At 48.4% G+C, this 23,129-nt stretch overlaps 1 protein-coding gene across 2 annotated transcripts in view; it reads right to left on the bottom strand.

The window, feature by feature from the left end:
* Positions 1–212: 212 nt before the first annotated feature.
* The window catches only part of TDP1 (tyrosyl-DNA phosphodiesterase 1), a 65,298-nt gene continuing 42,381 nt past the window's right edge, over positions 213–23,129 (bottom strand). Inside the window, exons 14-16 of one of the 2 annotated variants that reach the window (XM_090272117.1) lie at positions 20,630–20,732; positions 9,814–9,922; positions 213–499 (exon numbers count right to left, since the gene is read on the bottom strand). In XM_090272117.1, coding sequence (XP_090128243.1) covers positions 426–499; positions 9,814–9,922; positions 20,630–20,732 — 286 coding nt within the window. In that variant the 3' untranslated portion in view covers positions 213–425. Of the gene's footprint in view, positions 500–9,813; positions 9,923–20,629; positions 20,733–23,129 lie in introns of those variants that run through there. The other variant, XM_090272116.1, reaches the window with a different exon arrangement.

The following is a 23,129-nucleotide window of genomic DNA, read 5'->3' as shown; positions in this document are numbered from 1 at the left end:
AGAAAGCAAATGGTCACATGTCTCCTCTGACAAGTGTCGGCTGACTGAAGAGCACCTTTCCTGATGATGCACAATGTCCACAGTCAACCCTCACTTCTGAAGAGCTGACCCCACCAGGACATACCAGTCACTACGAGAACTTTATATCTATATATCCTTTCACAGTGTGAAGTTTAATACACTCATTCCAAAGCACAGCATAGACAAGGGAATTAAGAAAATATAGCCTTTGTTTTAAAGTGAGAAATATTAATAATGACCACTAAACTATAACCAACATCCACGTTCAAAAGAGTGATCTTTGCGAAGAGTTTCCTAGGGGTGCAGAGCAAACTTTGAGGGGAGTGAACACCCAGGATGAACAGGAACACTTGATGTTTGGGGCTCAATGTCTTACGCTTCCGTTTCACAGAGCTCCAACCCTCTCAGGACGGGACCCACATGTTCCCGTGTGTATCTGGAGCTTTGGTGTAAGGAATGTTCCAAATCCACGGCCGATCTGGAAGAAAAAGAACACATTACGTAGGTATAATATTTATTTGAAGAGGACTGCAAAAAAATTCACTCGCCAGATAGGATAAAACCACTCACCTGCTGAAGTGTACACATTGTCAAGAGCCTTTTTTGCACCAATTCCAGACAGCAGCCCATTTCAGATCATATTTTCAGTAAAGGTTTGGGGGTAAAATGGGGAGAGGGAATACAGAGGCAAGCAGAAACCCGGGGTACATTCTGGCTGGCTACTTAAACTGACAAGTCCCCGGACCTCTGGGAGCCCCGGTTTCCCTATCAGTACCCACGTCCTGGGGGAGTTACGAGGATTAAATGAGATAATTCTATGTGGTGTGCAAGACATAGTGTCCAGCAGAGAGAGCGCCTAACGAAGAACCTAACCCGTGTTCAAAGCCCGCCTCCGCCCTTCTCTGCATGCCGGGAAAGCATTTGGAATCTGGCCTCAGGTTCCTCATCTGCGAAATGGGAACCAATAATATTAGCGACCTCCTTAGATCACTGTGAAGCACAAAGGAATGAACATCTGGGAACATTCCTGGCATGCTGAAGATGCTCAATCAATAGGCACTTCTCTTCCTCCCTTTTAACTGATGTTTCAGAAATTGAAAAAATCTGAACAAATCACCTTTGGCACGCATCGCCACTGCTGGAGTCAAATCACTCTGAAGAACCCTAAGGATGTGGGTAGGGAGTAAATAAATACATTGTAAGGACGGTCCCGGTGAGTGTGAGAGAGAGAACAGCTCTGAGTGCCGACAGTGACCTGGCGAGCGAGCAGGTGTTGAGACGGACCAGCCCCCGCAGCCTGCTCAGCGCTGCCCACTGCCTGCGGGTGGGACGGGGCAGGACGGGGCAGGACTGGACGGGGCGGGGAGTGGAGCCTGCTTCTCTTCCCGAGGCGGGGCAGACTGTAGCGCGGGACGCCTGGCCAACCATGGCACCTACTGTTCTCCTCCAGCCTCGCTGTGTGGAGTAATAGCAGAGTGAGCATCAAAACAGCAGGAAAATGGAAAAAAAAAAAAAAAAAAAAGAAAAAGGAAAGGAAAAGAATGCCAAAGATGGCAACAAGTTATCAGAATGCTGTTCTCTTGCCTTTGGCCTTCAGAAGGTTTAAAAGCATGAAACCAGTTTTTGCTAATGGGCAAGCTTGTGAGAGAGCCACAGACCTGGGCCTGTGTCATGCGTGTGTTTCATAAAAGGCGAGGAACTGGGGGGCTGGAGCTGGACTCCCCGTGACCCTCACTGGTCTTAAGAAAGCGCCGGCTCTCTGCCCCTGGGAGCACCATCTTCTGCGGCTGGGCTTCTCTGTGTTCACCCCCCTTTTCCTGCAATCTGCTATTGGCTACCTCAGGTCTGCTTCATCCTCAAGGCAAAGGACACCCCAATTCTTGCTCTATGAGCAAAGTTAGTAGAGGGATTCTTCACCAATGCAGGATCTGCGATGCAAACGTCTGCCAGTCAGCCAGTAACTTCAAGACCACCACTGCACTTCCTCCTTTCCTTTGAAATTAGCCAACAATGACGAAGCAGGACCCAGAAACCACCCTATTGGTAAAATCCCTGGCGCTCTGCTCTGTGAGTAAATGTCTGCATCTGCAGGCAAACTGTTGCCCATGCCGGTGGAAAGCCCCTCCACTACCTTGGGGGGAAGACACGGAAAAGGTAAAAAGAGGGGGTTGTGATTCTGTCGTCTTTCTATCCGTCACCACCAGAAATCAGCATGAACAGCTCAGATGAAGGCCTGGCTTAAGCAATCTGCGTACAATGTCCTGCTGGGAGATTTGCTTCACGATACAGCCATGCACGTATCTGAACACTCCTTGAGTGCTGGTTAGATATTAGGTCCTTTGCTAGACAAAGTTGAGGTCCTCCTGGACTGTCCAGGCCCGCGGGGCAGGCGGACCAGCAGGCGTGCCATGGTGTGGGAATTCTGAACTTCACCGGAATTCTGAACTTCACTGTATACTAGAGTTCCCTAAGCGGGCTCCTGTGAAAACCACCCACCCCCACCCCAGAGGGCTTGGTTCAGCCCCGCTTCCTGGGCTGGGGCCTGGAGACATGCATTTTATCATGCTCAAAAGGTGATCCTGACATGATCCGAGTTTGGGATCCAAGGCAAAGGGGATGGGAAGCTGTCTTTTTTTTCTGGATACGATGGGAGGATTTAAAACCGAAGCACGACAGGACCAGGTGTGCAGGGCAGGGGTGCAGAGGGTGGTCTAGAAGCCAGAGCCCTGGAGATGAGCAAGCAGCCCAGGTGGGCAAGACAGGGCGAGGCCCACATTACAGACATAGCAGGGGCTGGGGTCTTCTCCCTGGGTGTGTCCCTAGCTCATCTCCCCCTGTGGTCAGGGACTCTGAGCATCTTACCTCTCTTCGGAAATCCCAAACTTTGCCCACCATGGGAAGGTGCTGCAGTAGGAGGGTAAAGGGAGCATGGATGCTGGAACTGGAAGCCTTGGCTGAGTTCACCTGAGTGCTTAGGGTTAGGGTTCCTTATCTGTAGCACCTGTATCATGGGTTAGTGAGCATTCAGTGAACTAATTAATGTCAAGTGCTCAGCAGCAGCTCCTGGCCCATAATAAGTACTTAAAGAGTGCCAGCTGCTATTTTAATTATTAGTATAATTACCACCATCCTCAACTCATAGTGGGTGAGGATCGTCATTATCCTACATGCAGTGTAAGTCCTAACAGGTTTTTTAACCACCAAACAAACCCAAGTAAAGTACAAAATCCTGTTATATTTAGCTGGGGAAGAAGCTCTCTCCTCTTATCCTCTAAGAAACAGCTCTTGGGGTGAAGGACTTAGGACTCTCTATCTCAGTTACCCCCAGGCTCAGACACCCATATGTACATTTCCCACTGTGTCCTTCACAAGCGAACTTGATATACTACCTCCAGGGGCCGCTGTCTCACCCGAGCAATCACTTCTCATCCTTCCCTTACATTGGGTCCAAGCAGACTGTGTGTGGTGTGTGACCCTGAAGAGATGATCCAGTTACCATAAGATTTCTGATGTTATTTCATTTTAGCCTACTCTGAAATCAAGGACTATATAAAAGACTTTTCAGACTAAAATATGAAGGAATTTCAAAAATGTTACATGTGGTTACCAACCGAGCAGAACTGCAATCACGTGTAACTGCAGCATGAAAAATACAAATGCAGCCACTTCAAGATGGAGTCGGAGCTGCCACCCTGGGGGAACTGCCTTGCACGTCCTAACTCCTCAAGCCTGTGGACGGTTTGGACTGGGGGACATTGCCTTTGGATGGGGCTAAAGGAGCGTCACGTGCCAAACAAGCACGTCCCTTTGAAAAACTAACAGGAAGGCAGATGTTATGACGAGAGGACTGAAAATAACACATTCTTTAGAATTAGCATCATTCTGTCAGCTTCTCTGCATCCATAGAAACTGCTTCCTTCTAGTGATGTGATTATTCCCCTACCCTTCCTCATAAAACTCCTTGTGTTCACCTCCCAATCAGAACACTTTTGATTTCTTCCTGAATCGGCCTTTCCAGAACAGCTATTCTCTTGGATCTCAAATAAGTTATTATTATTATTTTACTTTATTCCAGATTTCCTTAAACTTTCTGATTATAAAGTCATTTTAAAAGCTAAGCTGGATGTCTAGTTTCAGCCTCTGTTTGTGCAATGAAACAAAAACAGATCTTCATAATGGAGGTGGCCAAAAGCATGTCTAAAAAACTTTTTTGGCTGCTTCATTAAAAAAAAAAAAAAAGCCTCATTTCTGAAGATCTTCCAAAAACAGGTCCTTAAAAATTAAAACGGAACACATCAACAATGATTTTCAGCAATCTACCTCTTCTGTATATACCTTGGATTAGAAAATTAAATCAAATTTGTTTCTCTCACAAAAATACTTTATGAATCGACTCTACTATTTAGCAATAATTGTGATAGGTCTAGACTGAAGGTTAATCCCATACTATCTAAATGCAAGAATTTATTTAAAAGTAAACAGTAGGGAAAATGGTTAAACCCTTTGAGGACTGGAGGGGAGAAAAGTTTGTCATCTCAAAATATGCCTTTTGGGGTATTGATTTTAAGCTGGTTATTTCTAAAACACAAGAGATTTAGGGAAAACCTTTGACCTTCCCCCACACTGCCTAAAAGAATTAGACAAGAGGACCTGCTCCAGGAAGGGAGACACCACAGATAACTAGAGGTTAACATGAACGAGTGTGACGGGGAGGAGTTCAGCAAGGCCCTTTGACCAGAGTCTCATCGGTAAAGAAGGCCCAGGCCTGTGCTCCGTCTCCATGTGAATCGCCTTTTCCCACTTAGAAATCCCAAACCACAACCCGCTCTCTGTAGCTCCAGATGGAATATAAGCTTCACCTGCCTGATCTGTCCTGGGGTCTCAAGCTCTCACAGGGCCCCCTTTATGTACATATGTAATTAAATTTCATTATTTTCTCCTGTTAACCTGTCTTATGTCATTTTAATCATTCAACCAGCCAGAGGAATTAAGAGGGAAAAGGGGAAAATTTCCACTCCCCAGTACTATGGTTATGTAAGAGGATGTCTTTATTTTTAGGAAATATCTATTGAAGTATTTACAGAGAAAGCGACATCATGTTTTCAACTTTCTCTCCGAGGGATCAGAGAAAAGTTAACACGAGAGACAGGAGGCGAGGAGGAATTATACAAATGTGATAAAATATCGACATTTCGGGAACCTGGGAAAGGAGTATATGGAATCCTCTGTACCTTTCTTGTAACTTTTTGTATATCTAAACTTACATAAAAGATTTGAAAGAATACTATATACATACCATGTGTACATTTAAAAAAGCAACAGACCACTCAATAAATAAAATATAACTGAAACCTTTGAAGCTCTGTATGCTACAGGGTGAAAAAAAATGGGTCCCCCCAAACACTTCCCCACAGGTCGTGGTTTGGGGAATGGGGGATGGGACTCAGTGGAGCACAGCCATTTTCCTAAGAGATGCCTTTGCACATCTATGGCAGGTAGCTAGTGTCTTCGTTGGCAAATGGTCATGGCCTTCCAAGCGCCAAGGGGATAGGAGGGGCTCTGGCCATAGAATGGTGACAAAACAGCTTTACGGGGCCTGTGCAGGGTTCTGCTAATGGCCGCCATGGGTCGCCCTGCCCACTGTGTCACAGGCCATGGTCAGGGACTTAAAAATAAGGTGGCAGCCATTAAACATGGGGGAACACCATGCAGTTTGAAAAAAGGGGAGAACCCCGTGGTTTTGGAAGGAAGAAGAGAATGCCACGTGGTTTGTAAAGAGGGAGAGAGCCATGCGGTCTGCGAGGAGGCAGGGGGAAAGTGCCATGCTGAGCGAAGGACGGAGCAGCTATGCAGTTCGTAGGAACGGTCCAGCCATGCGGCCTGGGTGAGTAAGAAAGCCAGCCTGCTGCTGCTTTAACCGTGCGACTTCGGCGGACTCCGAAGCCTGGACTTTTGGACTTTTAGAACTCGGGACAGGCAGAAAGGACTCTTAAAACCTGGACTTCACCATGATCCAGTGCAACATGGCACATGCTTTCTTGGACTATTACACGGAGGCTGATGACATCGTACCCCAGATCCTAAAGGTGAGTGCTGACAGATAAGGGATGCGGAACTTATGGGCATGGTTTTGGCTTCCAGCCTTTTGGGAAGCAAGGGAAGTGCTGGGTCCTGTGGGAGAACAGAGCTCTGAGCTGAAGTGCTCACTGCCCTCCCCAGGTTGGAATACTGTAAATAAAGACATGTTCTCCTCAACACTAGTTGCTGGGTTTTACACCAAGGCGCCACGTGAAAGAACCCCCTTTTGCTCGGTAACATATGTGTTTAATTCCTTCTTCAACTTGACATACAACTTATTCTTTAAATCCAAATAAGACAGGCCTTACTTAACCTTACCTTGTCTTTCTCAGTGGTTTATCAGATAAGAAGGACAGAAGGGAAAAAGGGAGCACGAAGCAGATGTGCCTTTGGTGGAGAGCTTACCCATTCATCTCTTGCTTTCTCTTCAGGCTTAGAGTCACAGAGCAGGCAGGACGTACAGGATTAACTCTGTTAGATTTTTAAATGTGGGTGATTTTATAAGTTTTCAAAAATATAGCTCCTATTAGTAAAATGGGTTTGGGTTAAGTATAAGTTAACAGAGGAGTAGTTGTGAGCTTGATGACGGCAGGAATCTGCGTCTGTGTCACTCCCTGACATGTCCCACGGGCCCAGACGGCGTCTGCACACAGCAGGCGCGAGTGCGGAAGCAGCAGGCGCTGCCAGGAGCCAGGCCCACCTGCAGCCCCGTCTGCATTACTTGATCAATGTGTTTGGTTTCAGGATGTCTACTGGCCTCTTGTAATGAACGGCAATTTGTTCACAGCAGTGTATTTCTTTGCTAAGATTTCTGTATACTCTCCTGATTTAACAAGATCTTATTATGTGTTAGTGGCTCAAAATCACTTTTCAAGCGAAGTGCTTTGGAAAGGTCCTGAGACACTCGCTTTTCCAAATCTTGGTAAAATGCCTTTGTATAGGCCATACAGCTCCCTGAATGTTGACTATATATGAAATGCTAATACCTGAATCATTGGCATTATTCTACATGCTAATAAAACAGTGTGGAAGGTAAAACAGTAGTGATAAAAAAATAAAATGCTCCAGGCTCTTGTATGTATCTTCCAAAGAAAATGCTTAGGAAAGAGAAAACTAAGCTAAATAATGGAAAGCATTCCAAATAAAAGGTTTATCATTACTTTACAACGCTACCTAGTTTAATTCTTGGGAATGCTTTTTCTATTGGAACTGAAAGGGACCTCCGGATATTTTTAAGTCTCCTCTACCTCATTCATTCTTCCCTTCAAAGTCCCTTGGAAATCTCGATTAAAGGGAGCAGGCAAAAGTCCAGCTAAGGGCTGAGTGGGAAGAACAAGTGCCAAGGCCAGACCAGCCCCCCAGCCCCGCCTCGAATATGTTTCTTCAGAACTCAGGTTTAAAACAAAGCAAAAACAAAAAGGAATAGGAAGAACAGAAAGGGAGAAAAGAGAGAGGTGTAGCACAAGTCAGAGGAGGGAGGAGGGATGATGAGGTCGGTCCTGGGATGCTGGGCAGGTTTAAAGGCTGTCTTGCCTAAGCCTTAGCCTGTGTTCATCATCAGCTCCCCAAGGAGAGAGGGAGAGAATGGACACCAATCCATCATTACGTGCCAGGAACCAAACCAGGTATTCCAGAGAACAGAAGCAATGACTAACAGGTCCTGACTGCTGACTCTGAACAAAACCACTGTGCTAAGTGCATTATAGATACAGTAACATCTCGGTTACTCTTTTCAACAGCCCTATGAGGTCGGCCTTCTTATTTTCTTGTTTTGCAGATAGAGACGCTAAGGTCCAGAGAACACAAATAACTGCCCAAGGTCACTTAGTACATTGTAACATCACATAAAACACAGTCTGGCTGTAAAGCAGCGTTGTCCATTTGTGTGTGTGTCACACAGTGGTGCGGGGAGGGCAGTCACAGTTTGCTTGAAACTCTGATAAAAACTATAGAATCTTGCTAAGGAAGATGACTATGCATGAATACACAACAAACTCAAGGACTCAAATATTCACAGCCTGGAAAGGAGGGGAAGTGCTCCTGGAACTCAGTGGCATTGCAACGGACTATGGGACACCAGAGCGTGAGACAGGATCAAAGGCTGGCTATGTCAATACAATCCGAGAAACGGGTCCATCAGAGGGGAGGCCTGGTCGCCACTGAAGCCGGGAAGGGTGGGTGAAGGTGGGGACGAAGCTAGAGCCTCTCCTTCACTGTCTCGGGAAGAAAGGGACCCACGGGGCAAGGCTGACTGTTAGGGAATCAAGAATATTAACAGGGTGATGTCATTAAAACTTTCCAATCAAAACCCGAATTTCTGTGTTCATCTTCAGCATTTGCTCAAAAAGTATAGGTTATAATTTGGCTGCCTGTGCAGGCCTCTACCTTCCAGGGAAAGTATATTGGCTGTGAGGGTAGGTGCATTTTCCATTTTAAATTAATAAACAAGGTCTGTGTGGTGGTTGAATCTGTGGTATGCAGACTGTTTTGAGCTAAAGGCAACTTTAACCTCAGGCTCAAGAGAAATTTCTGCCCCTCCTTTAACAACCTAAAGAACTTGAATTGCCCATAATTAGACATTATCAGAGCTAACCTCTTTGACAGACCCCTGAGGCAGGGCAAACTTTTACTTACCAAATACCTGCTCTTCTTATCATCCTGCAAAGACCCTTTGAAGCCCCCCAGGTGCTTTAACTCCCCCCTCACTCAAGGTGTCTTGTATATTTCAGTCCCCCTTTCTATCTCTGAACCTCCTGTGATTGTGGGATCTCTGACACTTGCGTATTTGCGGGGTTCCCGTATACAAATGTATGAATTAAATTTGGTCATTTTCTCTCGCTCATCTGTCTCATGTCTATTCGATTATTAGACCAGCCAAGAGAATCTTCAGGGTAGAGGCAAGTTTGTTCCTGCCCCACAGCGGGTTGTACATCTCCTGGGTGAACTCGCCTCAAAGATGGACATTCAGTGGCTGAGAAAAGCGTAATCGCAGCCTGTGGGGCTGGGGCGGGGGGCGGGGGCACCACCTACACCAGCCAGCCAGCCTTCCTCCCGAAACGCTGTGAGCTGGAACCAGCCTTCACTGCCCTTAAGAAAGTCATAGTTTAGTGCAGCAGTTTTCAAAGTGTGGCCTGGGGGCCTCCGTTTTAAGAAGTAGGAGGGCTAGAAAGTCAAAATTATTTTCGTCATCACATGAAGCCATTATTTGCCCTTTTACTTTCTCACGAGTATACAGACGCTATGTGACATGTGTGACACCACGTGATGTGATATCACAACACAGCAGCAGTGAAAATCCAGCTCTTCCACTAACCAGAAAGGAGGTTTGCAAAAAGTGTAAACAGTGCCACTTTCCTGACTTTTTTCTGAAAATAGTCATAAAAATATAGTATGATGGGCTTATTATTATTCTAAAACAAATTAGTAAATACCTTCAAATTTCTTGGTCTTAATTTCTGATGTAGTAAATATCAACAGAGAGAAAAACCCCACATCGAAGCTCTTTGTGGTCCTCAATAATGATAAGAATGCACAGGGGTTCCAAGACTAACCAGTTTGAGAACTGGTAGCAAAGGGGCCTCCATAAGCCTGAGCTTCCAGAGAGTTCCAGGAGCCAGCCCCCCACCCCCAACCCCCGAGACCCAGGGCGCCTCCTGAGCACTGCCAGCTTCTGCCTTGGCACCTGCCCCGGCTTTCCCCGCATCTGTGCCTCACCTTTGCTTCCATACCGCTCTGGGGGCAGGTCGTACGGCACAGGGAAGGGCGCCGCTGGCTCCTGGTGGCCCGAGAAGAATTTCTGTTTCACTTGGAAGCTGTCCAGGCCCTGCAGACACACAGAAGACATCTGTGAGGGTACCTCACTTTCTGAAAGGCAGAGCTCAAGAAGCAATTATGTCTTCATGGCGCTCATACAAAATTCAAGTTATTTCAGAGCTGTTTTCAATGTTCAATAGGTCAAATATATCTACACTCCCCCAAATTATTCTTTCCTAAAAATATGGGTCCAATTTCAGAAATTAAATTACAGCGGTTTGCAAAAGCTTAATAAAGAATATCAAGATGCAAGAGAAAAATAGTTTTAAATATTATAGCCCATTTCAACTAACCTCTATGTACAATTTGCAGTGAGTGTTTAGAAGACTGTATAAAAATATCTCAAAATACTTTCGATATTGCTATAGTAACAGGCTGCTCACTGTGGTGTAAGAAGAAATAAAAGTTGCTTTCGAGTCTAATGAAAGCGTTCCCATATAATGTGACAGAAATATAAAAGTGAAAACTCTTCAAGACCCACCCAAATGGAAAATTTATTCCAAGAACTCGAGAACAGGGTACTAATTTTGGAACTTAATCGGGGTGCAGACTAAGGTTCGCTCGGAGGCGGATGTCCCTCACCGCCGTTTCCATCCAGCCCAGCGCCTGCACCGGGGCGAGGGTCCTTGATACTTTAGCTTCGCCTCCCAGCGCCGCCACAAACCCCTATCGCCTGTCTCCCTTCGAAGGTTACCCTGGCACTTCGTTTCAAGTCTGTCTGTCTCTCATTCTTCCTGTCCGCTCGTCCAGACTATATCCTAAATAGCCACCGATCGAACAGTGCTAACGCCTTAGGAACCCAAAGAGCTAGGACTCCAGTTCGTCGTCTTGGTGACCACAACACATAGCAGGGGAGGCCGGTTGTGGGGACAGCACAGGACACACTAAGAGTTGAAGCCGTGCGGACCACAGGCCATCTGAATCCCAGCCTCTGTTCTGGTATCTACTGAGCTCTGTGAACGGCTCACATTTGCACGCATTCATTCAAACCATCACTCCTTGGGATGCTTCCCTGTGTCAGCGCGAGTGCCGGCCGCTGACTGTCCAGGAGTTACCACAAATGTCACCACCCCTGTCCTCACGGGGCGTACAGCCTGGCAGGGAGACAGTAAACAAATATATCCTAACAAGCAAAGTAACTACAATCTGTGGGAAGTGCTATAAAGACAAACGGAAGTACGAGAAGAGAGAATGGTAGGCCTGTTTTAGATTTCGGGAGGGGGGGTGGTCAGTGAAAGCCTCCCTAAAAAACTGACACTTAATTAAACTCTGACGGATGAGTAGGGTTTGGTCAGGTGAGAGTGAGGGAAAAAATGTTCCAGGCAGAGGGAACAGCACCTGCAAAGGCCCAGAGGTGGCAAAGAACGTACATGTTCCAAGAACTTAAGAAAGATGGTCCATGGGACCTGTGGCCACCAATTTATTAGGCCTCAATTCCCTCACTTGTGAAATCGACATGCAAAAACATTGGGATATTATCATATTAATGTTTCTCACCCTACCACTCAGCACAAGCATCAGTGAGAGCTGGTGCTCCAGCAATGTGGAGCCGACAAGATGGGATTCAGTACCCTCCCTGCTTACTTATAAGGCTTCTGCATGAGAGCAAATGAGATAATGCGCGTGAGAGCGCTTTGCGCATGTTAAGACCTCTAGCAAGGTGTGGGGTTATTAGGGCATTGATGAAGATGGTGGTTAATGATACAGTGAAGGGCAGCACGTGACAGACACCTGGCACAAAGTCTAGATGGAAAGGAAGAAATGGCCTGTCACCGGATGCAGGGTAAGGAACAGCTCTGTAGAAAATATTTTAGCTGGGCCTTGAAAAACCAGCATAGTTCTGATAAGCAGAGAGATGACAAGGAAGAACGGCGGGAAGGCCTGCTGAGCGGAAGGCAGAGCAGGCACACGGGCGGCTGTGAGTGCACGGATACACGCTGGCTGGGGAACGCCGAGGAGGGAAATCAGAGCCACACGGGAAAGGGCTGTGAATGGGAAGCAGCGCGGACATCTGTGGCTGTGCCGGGCCCGGCCTCTGGCCGCAGGGACTGGGGATGGGCGCGGGGCCTGAGTCAGAGCTCATTTAGGACGGCGTGAACCTTGAGCTGCTGCCCCCGGGGGCCCTCACGTCCGCTGCCCCTCTCACAACACAGCCCAGCCCTGGCATCCCGCCCTGCCTGAAGCAAGGGACTTGCCCCGTGTCTGCCTTTTTTCTCGTACTGTCTGAGTTGGTTGTCCATCAAGTATAACCCAAGGTGTCATAAGAGCCCAGGCACGGAGTGTGGCCTTTACTCTGACATACAGGGAGGAGGCGCAGGTTTTTGATCAGAGAAGTTCCTCTATAAAGGCACACTGGCACAGACTGGAGAAGGACTGGACCTGCTAGGGCCAGAAAACTCGAGATGGATTGGCCCATGGTAAGGGGGAGACAAGGGCAAGTACCGTAACAAAAGCTGAGACACAGACGAGGAGGTGTCTGGATGGGAGTGGGGTCCGTGCAAGCAACAAGACATGGACAAGAAAGAGCCTGAAGGAAAAGTCAATGAACCTCGGGGACATACGAGGGCAGAGGAGGAAGGGAGCAGGGAGCCCAGGACACGACCCCACGGCCTGTCCTCGGCCCCCACACCGCCGCCCACTGAGCAGGGGAAGCTGGGGCGCCTGCACCAGTGTCTCTCCTCGCACCCCACCTTTGACGCATTCTGGATCCGAGGGCAATGTTAGCAATCTCTTATTTGTGCATGTTACTTATTTGCTGTGTGACTCTAGGTCAGTTACTCAACCTTTTTGGTCCTCAGTGGCCTCATCTATTAAATGGCTGTGGCACGGAAGTGTTATTTAGAAGGATAACTGGCATGTGGATGTAAATTAGTGTAAGTACATTCGGGGTGTTCTGTGTAATTACTGATATCTTACAAATGCAGAAACAAACTTGGGGCGAAGGAGTTGCCCAAGGCCACATAGCTATTATGTGGCAAGGCCAGAAATCAAACCTTTCTAATTCTTGGCCCTAAGCTCCTTCCAATAAACAAACAAAAGGTTTTACAGTCACCCTCCAGGAGCCACAACAAAGAAAAAATCCCTTCCATATTTAAGGGGTGATCTTAAGGCGGGAAAAGTCAGGACTGCCCTAACTCTGGAAACCTTTGTTCTTGACATTTTTAAAAAGAGGCCGGAGGTTGGAAGTGATGCCAGTTGAATGACTATTAAATAATGGACGGAGTTTCAGGTAAAAAAGCCTTCCCTCTTCTTTTGCTTCTGGCTTCGTTGTGTGATTTTGGAATGCGTCACTGTCACCGTGAAGGAGTAAGGGTCTTTGCGTCTGGACCCAGACCTGATGGCTACATCTCGTGGTGTCTGACTTCACATGCGAGAAGGTTTGAGCCATCCACGTCTGACAGGAAGCAATACGCTTTATTGTTTTTGAATGCCATTTCTGATCCAAATTCTAGGGTAGTACATCTACATAAAAAAAGTACCACTTTTCCCTTCAATCTGAATGTCAAATAATTTGAGGCTGTCTTCTGATTATCGTTATTTATACACCACAGTGGAAGCACTTGGTATTGTATGAAACAGAGGAAGGCGTCCCCCAGGCATGAGTACTTAAAAGATAGTTAAGACGATGCATTTCTAAAACTCCAGAGGAGAGGGTGGACATGTGTCCTACGTGAGAAATTAGCGGCTTCTCCCTCCATCAGCTCTGAGAGGAAAAGAGCTGGTAATCCTCGTGACGGATGAGGTCTAGCAGCGTAGCGCGATCGGAGAGGATAAGAAATGTGCTCAGATCTCTGAGATGTAATGTATTTTTTAGCTGCACCCGAGGGGCATCCTCCAGCGGGGAAACCCTATACATCTGCCAGGGTAAAACAGGAACAGCAGCTGAACCTTCTAGAAGGAGTGTGCTTAAAGAGGGGCCAAGTGATAAGGACGTGAATGACAGGAAGGTGGCGGTCTCGTCCTCCCTGTAAGTCAGCATAAGATCATAAGCTGGAAGCGCTTTCAGCTGGGGTCTGAGCAGAAGCTTCCTGGAGAGTAAACCGCCATGACATCATCATGGTATGACATCATCATGGTGTGACATCAGCATTCTGCCCGAGGCTGCCTCCGCCTTCTACCTCCTGTTGAATGGCTGTCGCTGATACTGCTCCTAGGAACTGCAACCTGTGCTCAGTGCTGGCTAAGTACCAGGCACCACTGTAAACTCGTTCCAGGTCCCAAAACTCTTTAATTCCCAAATGCCCCATCCTGTCCCGGTTTCAAGGCCGAGGAAAAGGATGCCTAAAGCAACAGACCCAAAGCCTTAACCGCGTGTACGCAGGATCCCGGCTCCATTCTCTGTCCTTCGGCTCCTCTAGCTCTGACGCCCCTGATCCTCAACGGATGCCTCTCGTCTCCGGGAAGCTCTTTTCCTTGGTCCTTGGCATCTCTCTGTTGTGTTCATCTGCATCCTGTCTCTTTCCAAGTTACATCAGAGCCTGAGGCAGAGCAGAAACCAGGCTCGCCCACGGCAAAGCAGTGGCTGCTACCATGGCCCACCTCACCTGTGCACTAACGGGCACTCACGTGACGGAGGCCAGGGGGTATCAGGAAGGGGTGGGAGGCACGCTGGTCCAGTTCACAGTGGACCTGGATGTCACACAAAGGACTCTGGACATCATTGCGTGGGCCGAGGGGAGCCACTGAAGGTTTAAAGGCAGTGGGCAGGCCACAGCTTCAGAATTAGGTTGTAGCCAAGATGGGCAGGGAGATGGCATCAGAAGACAGTGACCAGCAGCAGCAGGAAGAATATTTCCTGACAGGGCGGATGGCAGTGGCAATGGGAATTGGGTGGGTGAGGGGAAGGAACATGGAGGAAGGAACAGAATGTGAGGACCTGGGTTATCAGCTGAGTGGTTACGGAGAAACACTGCTTGGAACAGTGTTGTCCAGCTGTGGCCTCCTGGCAACCTCGAGAGCCCCCAGCGGACGGGCTGGGCCCAGGAAGGTCCTCAGAGAACTAGAGGTGAGGTTCTTCCAGCCAGAGTGACAGTTACAATAATACTGCCATTTTTGGCAACAAAAGAAAATAAAATAGTTGAACCAGAAGAAAGAGAACATAGAGGCTTGAAAGCTGAAAATTCCTGGAAATTTGGTTGAAGCATTTTTAACTCTGATCACAGAAAAGAGAGAACCTGCCATCTCAGGAACAAGTGACCCTGGGGCTCAGGAGGGTGGAGACAGCGCTCAGCCCCGAGACAGCACAGGGATGCTCAGCTCCCTTCGTCTGGAGGAAGCAGTTTTAATTACGTACATTTTCCCCAGAGTAGGAGGAATTCTAGCCACAAAACGGTAGGCAGGCTCAAGTCCAGGGCCTATCCAGCACCAGACAAGATATGTACTCAATAAACACCAAAATGCATGAAGTTTAAAGCAAGAAACACTTCTATTTCCCTGACATATTCAGATGCCTTAGGGTCTGAAATACAGCTACTGATCTTTGAAATCACTGGGTCTTTCCTGCATTAAGATTTCCAGGAGCTACATGGATTAGTCTAGTCAAAAAGTTAAATATGCCTCACTAGAGGCGGAACCCAAAAAGCACTATGTACTTGTGTGGAGGAGAGACTATTCCATGATAAGACCTCTGTCGGTCCCGCAAGCTGGACCTGGGCCAGAACGAAGGTGCTTTCTGCAAAACTCCCTTAGAGACTGGTCATAGCTGATGCCCATTCTGACATAAATCAGCACCCTTAAGCCTCCTGCTACGTGATATGTGCTGGTTCCTGGAACAGGTTGCTGTCGTGACCTGGTCAAGCATGTAAAGCAATTTTTCGTACCTGGCAGCACTGATGTACCAGCACCCATGACTGTCCCTGCTTGACCCTACAGAAGTCTTTGATGGCTGCCAAGCGGAGCAGGGACCCATTTCGCCCGCAGCTGCCTGAGACATGCCTCCTATGTAAGTTCCCCTTAATAATCTCTATTAATTTCCAGACTGGAGAGGGCTGCCTCCTTCTTTGGTCCTTCCCTGCCCTTCGCTTACAGAGGTAGATTTTTATTAGCCTTGAGGCTTTTCCCTGGATTGTGTGTGAACCACTTGATATTAGACCTCAAAAGAATAAAGTCTTTAATTTAACAAATATTAAGTACCTAATGTGTAGCAACAATAGCTAAGTGCTGGGTACATAGTCCAATGCACTTCGATATCCAAAGCTATGGAAAGCATTTCTTCTCAAAGGAAAAGTTACTGACCCCTTGCTTTATGGCAAGCTGGGTGATCTCGCGATGATGTGTTTACTGATTAATTCATTTAGAAGAAGCAGAAAAATGTGCATAAACCAACATTCAGCAACCAGGGACTTGGCAGCTTCCAAATCAATCCCAGAGGTTTCAAGTGGCACCTTTGTGAGGACTGGGAAATGCTGGCTCTCGGCCCACTAGTTCTGAGTCCACGCCAAACGTTACACGGCCCTCAGCCACGGGTTCCTGAGTGACAGGTGCTTTTCCCAGCTGTGGAAAAGGAGAGCTGCAGGGCTCCCTCCAGCTGCCTGCTGACGCAGTGCTCGAGACGTGCCATCCTGGACACAAAACGCGACTGTCTGCAACACTGGCCTCAAGTCAGCCTCCTGGAACACAATGATCTGGCAACGCCAGATGCGGGTAACTCAGAAGTGTGGGTGTTCTGGACATGGAGTTCTGCCTAAGAAGCATGAAGGTGGGCTGATCTCAAGTGAGGAACAGAGTGAAGAAATAAAATCAAGCCACTAACATCAAGTAGGCTGGGGCATGAGGAAGCGATTCTATTCTTGTTTTGAAAGTGTGGGAATGTAAACTTTTGGACCTTCCGGTCCGGCATCAATGCCTGGGCATATATCAGACCTCCGGATAACCCTTTGAGTACCCAGTGAGGGTCTCACATGTCCAGACCACCAGATGTGACCAGACCTCCTGGGGTCCACCCTCCAGATGCCTGACATCAGACTCATAACCATCCTGGACCACTTCTAGGGCTAAGAACGCACCTTTTATTATAAAAACTCTTAAATTTTCTTTCTTCTTTGGAACACTTCTGAGTTTCTGCCTGGTTGTATTTCCAGTCTGCGAATCCTATGACTCTTAAATAAATCTTTATCATTTATTTCTAGCAAAGCCTTCAGACTCTTGGAGTTTGTTCAACCCAAGAAACCAGATTCTAGATGATGTCCGTTCAGAAGAATGACTATAAAACTGGGTATTAAGTAAATCTATTTGGCAAACATGGTACTAACCACATTGAAAGACATGTCTTATTAGCACTGAAAAGAGAAACCTAAAGGAAGAAATAACACCAACCTCATTTTACAACAAACTGTGTTCTTGTCAGTAACCACTTTAAGATTATGACTGATAGAGATTTCATCTCATCTATTAAATGAATCCGTAGGGATTGGCACTTTACAAACTGCATCATTTCCTAAGGGATTTGAGAGTGTGTGCACATGCATGTGTGTGCTTTAATTTCAACAAGATGGCTACACGTGAGCTGTTCCACACAGGGCCTGCTGCCGGAGCTCAGCCGAGCGCCCACGAGGTCGTCCCCACAGACAGAATGTTCAGTCCCAGGCCTGAGATACACTGAGGATGGAATAGCTCATTGTTCCGTCAGCCTCTCTCACCAGCAAAGTGTCGCATAACCTCAGCAAAATGGCAGATTATCTCATGGCCCAGGTCTCTGGGCTGCCCTCAAAGTCAAAACCATAAGGCCTACTTGTTCTCCAGAACTTCACATAGCAGCAGGCGACACGGATGTGATCCAGCAGCCTGAGGACAAAGCCTCCATGTTGCAAAGAGGCCCGACACTGCTTTGTGCAGACCGGGATAAAACACCATCAGCCTGCCTGTGGGTGAGACCCTCTGGGTGGCCCCTCGCTCACAACAGTCCCTTCGCTGAAACAGGCCCACTATCGGGGGACGGGGCTGGGGGAGCACAGCGACGTGGGAGGCGGACCCAAGCCTGAGCATGCACGTGAACGCAGAATGACCAGTGACGGCGCGGAGAGGCCAGCGTGGGGAGTCACCAGGGGCAGCAGGCCCGAGAGGCGGCCCTCTGCGGAGGACCCAGGGCTGGCCCAGCTCCAGGCCCCCCAGCCTCAGCTGCTCCTCTCTCCTTCTGCTTCCATGGCACCCCCTCCCATGGTCTTACATGAGCTCAAGCTGGATTCTGTAAAACGCAACTAAGAGAACACAGATAACCCCTTCTAGCTCTCTGGGGTCTGCTCACTCAGGCGAGGTGTGCCTGCCCCACACGTCTGAGCACCCAGTTCACAACGGTGACATTGCTCCTACAATTTGATTTTGTGACCTTCCTTCCTAATGTGACTATTAGCTCCTCGGGAGGGCAAGGTCAAACACTTCTGGGTATTGTCCACATGCCTGATTTCAGCACCTTGCCCAAGTCATTTACGGCTCACTGAAGGACACAGACAATCCACCAGAAGAGAGGATGATGACAACAGAGTGGCCATTTGTGGGTCCTTATCAACGCTATGGAGGGAGCTTACTTATCCTGAGGCAACTCAAGAACTCTGATTGTGAGAGAACCCACTGTCTTCTTCGTATGCGAATTACCTGGTGGCCCTGGCTGGGGCCTTGCTCTTTAATCTGTTGGTACAGCATGGGGTGGGAGCAGTGAAATCTACTCTTCATATGCTTGCCTGATGGTCTTTATGAATACCCAAATCTCTATTTTACCTAGGATGCACCACAGTGGGGCCCTTTCTTATTCTAAAAGTATAGAAATAAGTATAGTCGATTCAATTTGGAGATTGTAAATGGCTGTGCCTATTTCTCTCTACTAGCCTTCTCTAGTATACAGTCAGAAACAATGGCAGAGGGAAAAAATTAGTAGCTCAGAAGGGTCTAAAGGACCTGAAAGCGCAATACCCTTCCTTCCTATTATTTTCACAGTAGGGATCAGGTCAAAACAGTGAGAAATGACTAGAATTTTGCAAATGCCGACAACAAATGCCAAACCGAGTGACGTGGAATTCATTCCGTTACTGAAGTTATTATTAGAAGGTAATCCTAGCCTCAGTTCAAAGCTACAATCACTATAATCCCCAGGTTACCGAATATTATCACCCTCGTGTTGTGAATGTACCATTTCCCTGAGATAAGGCTGAAAGATCCCAGGAGGGGCCAGACAGGGACTGAGGTTTGCGGACTGGCCGGCACTCATCTGTGGAACCGTTGGGAAGCTGCACCCTTGTCTACAGAGACGGGTGACCCTCTACCCACAGGGGTGACCCTCTACCCACAGGGGTGACCCTCCACCCATAGGGCTGCGGAAGCGGGAGTCTTCAGCTGCAAGCTGCCTGGAATTTGCTGTTTGACTGTAGGAGACAACAAGCGCTGGAGTCTTATGACACTGCCCTCAGGACAGTAGGACAGTTTTGTAGCGAAAGCCCGAGACGGAGGAGAAAAGGATGGACAGAGACTGGCGAGGGGAAGAGGAGAGAAGACAAGAGCTCTCCCCGGAGCAGGCGTGAGAAACAAACCCGAGGAGGGCTGCTGGGCAGGGTGGGAAGATGCTCTCATGCTGGGGGGTGTGTATGTGTCAGGAGTTAAGCCCAAGACCACAGCACTCCCTTAGCTAGACCTTCAGGTCCAGTCCAAAGGGTGTACAATGGAGCTGCATCGTGCGTGTGTTTATCACAAACTCAACCATAGCAAGTGGCAAATTAAAAAAAAAAAAAGGAAAAGAAAGCATTAGCTGTCTCATTGGGAGGGCCACTCTGACCAACAAGCGTGTGCCCAGAGCGCCCGGGGAGGAGATAGGAGGTCTCGGGCCTGTGTGCCTCTTACGGTGGGAACGTCTCTCTGATCCAAGAGTAATTCTAGTGTTTAGAGAAAGATATAGCTTGAGCCCTGGCCGGGTGGCTCAGTTGTTTGGAGCATCATCCTGCTCTACCAAGGTAGTGGGTTTGATTCCTATCAGGGCACATACAACAATCAACCAATGTATGCATAAGTAAGTGGAACAACAAATCGATGTTTCTCTCTTTCTCTCTCCGAATCAAAAAATGAAATAAAAAATAAAAGAGAAAAACATGGCATGCACAACCCAGTCCCTACACGAAAAGTAGCCACTGTGGGGTTCAGCAGCAGACACAAGTCGGTTGTGCTGGACACCTTGAGAGATGGCTTCCAACTCTAGGTCCTTCCAGGCAGCTCACCCGGGAGCCCGACGGCACATGTCCTTTGTGGCCCGCTGAACCCCACCCCTAGCCGACATCGTGAACCCCCTGCCCCCTTGCGTGTGCTCGTGCCCTTCCCCGCACATGGGATGCTCATCCCTGCCCACCTGCCCGCAACCCTAAGCATCCTCCCACCAGCCCTCCTGCTCCCAAAGGCATCGCCCCAACCTAACACATCTCGCACTTGGCTGAGTCATTTCTTGGGAGACTCCCCACTTACTGCCTTGTGACAGATCTCCACATCACATTTCACGGTATTTACTTAAATACGGTTAACGCTGCCCAACGCAGTGCCTTCCACCTGTCATCAGGGACACTCCTGGAGAGCAGCGACCCCACTGCTCTCGGCGGAGGCTGGTGGCCGAGAGCACGGTCTCCAGGTGAGAACTCGGCTCTGCTGCCCCCTAGCCGTGGCCAGGTTACCCTGACGAAGGAAGAGAACACAGAAACCCAGTTCATGTCACCCGTGGACAGTCAGGCAGTTTCCTGAGTGAACTTACAAAAGCTGACGGGAGGAAAAGGACCCCGAGCTCGTAGGAACGGATCATCAGCTGGGCGCCGTTTTTCTCTAACGCTCCCCAGGCGGCCTTGGACAGATTCGCGCTGTAGGGACAAGGACACAGGGGAGCTGACTCAGTGAGGCATTTCAGGGCAGGTCACACCTTCACAGCTGCAAGAGCATTGGTCAAAAACATGGACGGCTGCATTCAGGTTCATTTAGCTTCTGACAGAGCAGTGCGTTTGGGGAAGTGGAATTTAAGTCCTGCCGTGTCCCCAGGATGTAACTAATTGATAATTTAGGACAGCTTCACCCTCATCTGCATTTTCCCAAGGGCAGCTATTAAATTAATTATCCCCTCTTAGAAAAACAATTGCTTGCTGTCCAAACCTTTTTAATGCTCAAGAACCTGGTACAGCCAGGATATTTGATTTTGTTGTAGATAAGAGTAGCATTTAAGAAAAAACTGTATCAATATCACCTTATATCGTCGGCAGCCGTCCGTCTCGAGAGACGATGGTGTAGCTTCTTAAGAGTCTATCTGCACCGCCGAGAATGGCTGTGCAGTCCGACTCGGGAGTGACACGGTATCTGTCTCCTCCCGTGTTGAATCGACATCTTGCGATGACGCTGAAGCTACAGAGCCTGGGCAGGGTGATATGGAGGGTCTGCTGTTGCCCATGCAGCAGACCCCCCCTCTCTTCGCAGCTGAAGGGTCCAAGGGAAAGACGGAGTCAATACAGCTTGGCTTCAGGTGCGCCGCAGGAGTTGCCGGTGTTGACTACAACGTCAAACCGCCTTAGGGACTCCGGCTCCGGATTTTCTGTCGGGGTTTACTCCCTTAGCCTTTCCCCTGAAGAGGTATGCCGCAAGGCAGCGGAGGTTTTTTGGAGTCAGAGTTTTCCTTCTCTGATGTGCCCTGACTGGAAGATCGAACCAGCGACACTTAGCTCGCAGGCCGACGCTCAATCCACTGAGCTAAACCAGCCAGGGCCATCACCTTATATACTAGTATCTTAAGTATGGCATACCTTCCCTTGCCTGAGGGCACTAGACTGGGACTTGTATCCAGAAAGAAAGGGTGAGCTTAGAGCCATGTTTTATATGGAAACAGTTACAGAGATGGCTAAAAATCACATGATGCCGTGAGAGGCAGATGACTCGGAGCTAACCTGATGGGGGGTAGCAAAGCAACGAGGACGCGCAGGATTGAAGACGACTGGCCGAGCCCTGCCATCCTCTTCAGAGACTCTCCCAGAAGTCTTAGCCACCAGTTCATGAATGCAAGCCCACTGAGGCTCACCTAACTTTTGTTTCCTTTTTAGAATGTGGAACAAAGCCTCAGCTATTCAGACCCTTAGAGCCTGACTTCATGGACCACCGAGTATTTCAAGATTCATTCACTCGGACAAGCGTCCTTCTGAACTAAGGGCAGGCGGTGGTGGGAGTCGGATAGTCACGTAAGGCGAAGAGAATGAGGGGCTCTTCAGGTTCTACGGGAGCAGACACGGAGGATGACAGATGTTTAGAGCTAAGGAAACTCTAAGGGAAATGAGGCTCATTAAGTAAAACATAAAGTGTGTTTGCAGACCTCCCTGCCTTCTCTCAAGCACCATACTGCGGACAAGGAACCTCTGATGCCCAAAGGCACAATCGTGACACCAAGGTCTGTGATGTGTTACAAAGATAACATGTTGACGGAGTGGAAGTTGACAATCCCGTGGTATGATGATGCGAGGGACACTTTCTTTAAAGCTCAAGATGACAGTGTGCGCTTAGGTGTCTCCCCTCATGGGGCGAAATCTCTAGTCTAAGTGCAAATCCAGAGAGCGCAAGGTGGAGGTGTCTTCCAACAAATGTTTATTCTCATTCCCTGGATTATCACTTTCTGAATAACTCCCTCGACTTTTCAGCTTCAGGCCAGTGGTACTTTCCAGAAGGCTCGCTCTCACTCTCTCCTACTTAGCTGTGTTTTCCTCAACATCCCAAGACCCGAGTGAGGGCAATGATCAATGGAGCCCATGAGGACACTTCTTCAGGTGTTTCCCTGAACCTGTCCTTTGGATTCTGCTTCTAACAGAATTCTAAGCACCTGAAACTCTACCCTGAATAATGAGACACAAAACCACTACCAGGGTATGCATGTGTGTGCATATGCACACACATGAGTGCATGTGTACATAAAGATACACATTTACAGGAATCTGACATGTAACTGCAGGAGCTGGGAAAGCAGTCCGTCACGCTGCTGTCTTTGCCCTGTTGCTGGAGCTGGAAGCCTGCAGGGCAGGCAGAAGCCAGGGGAGGACGGGAATAAAGAGGAGGAGAGCAATAGCAATGTGCCGAAGCCACAAGTATGGACTGAACCAGGCCAGCTGGTGCGCCTCTGGCACCGGGAGTGTGGCTGTCCTGCAGAAGCCAGGCCCTTGGCCACAGAGCTGAACACACACCTGGTGAGGACCCAGAGGCAGGTGCAGCATATCCACAGGTCCAGCTGTTGC

The sequence above is a fragment of the Furipterus horrens genome, unplaced genomic scaffold (assembly GCF_987537825.1).
Source record: "Furipterus horrens unplaced genomic scaffold, mFurHor1.1.pri manual_scaffold_3, whole genome shotgun sequence".
Taxonomy (NCBI): Eukaryota; Metazoa; Chordata; class Mammalia; order Chiroptera; family Furipteridae; genus Furipterus; species Furipterus horrens.
Note: the sequence above shows the minus strand (reverse complement) of the source record. Positions and strands in the feature narration are given on the sequence as shown.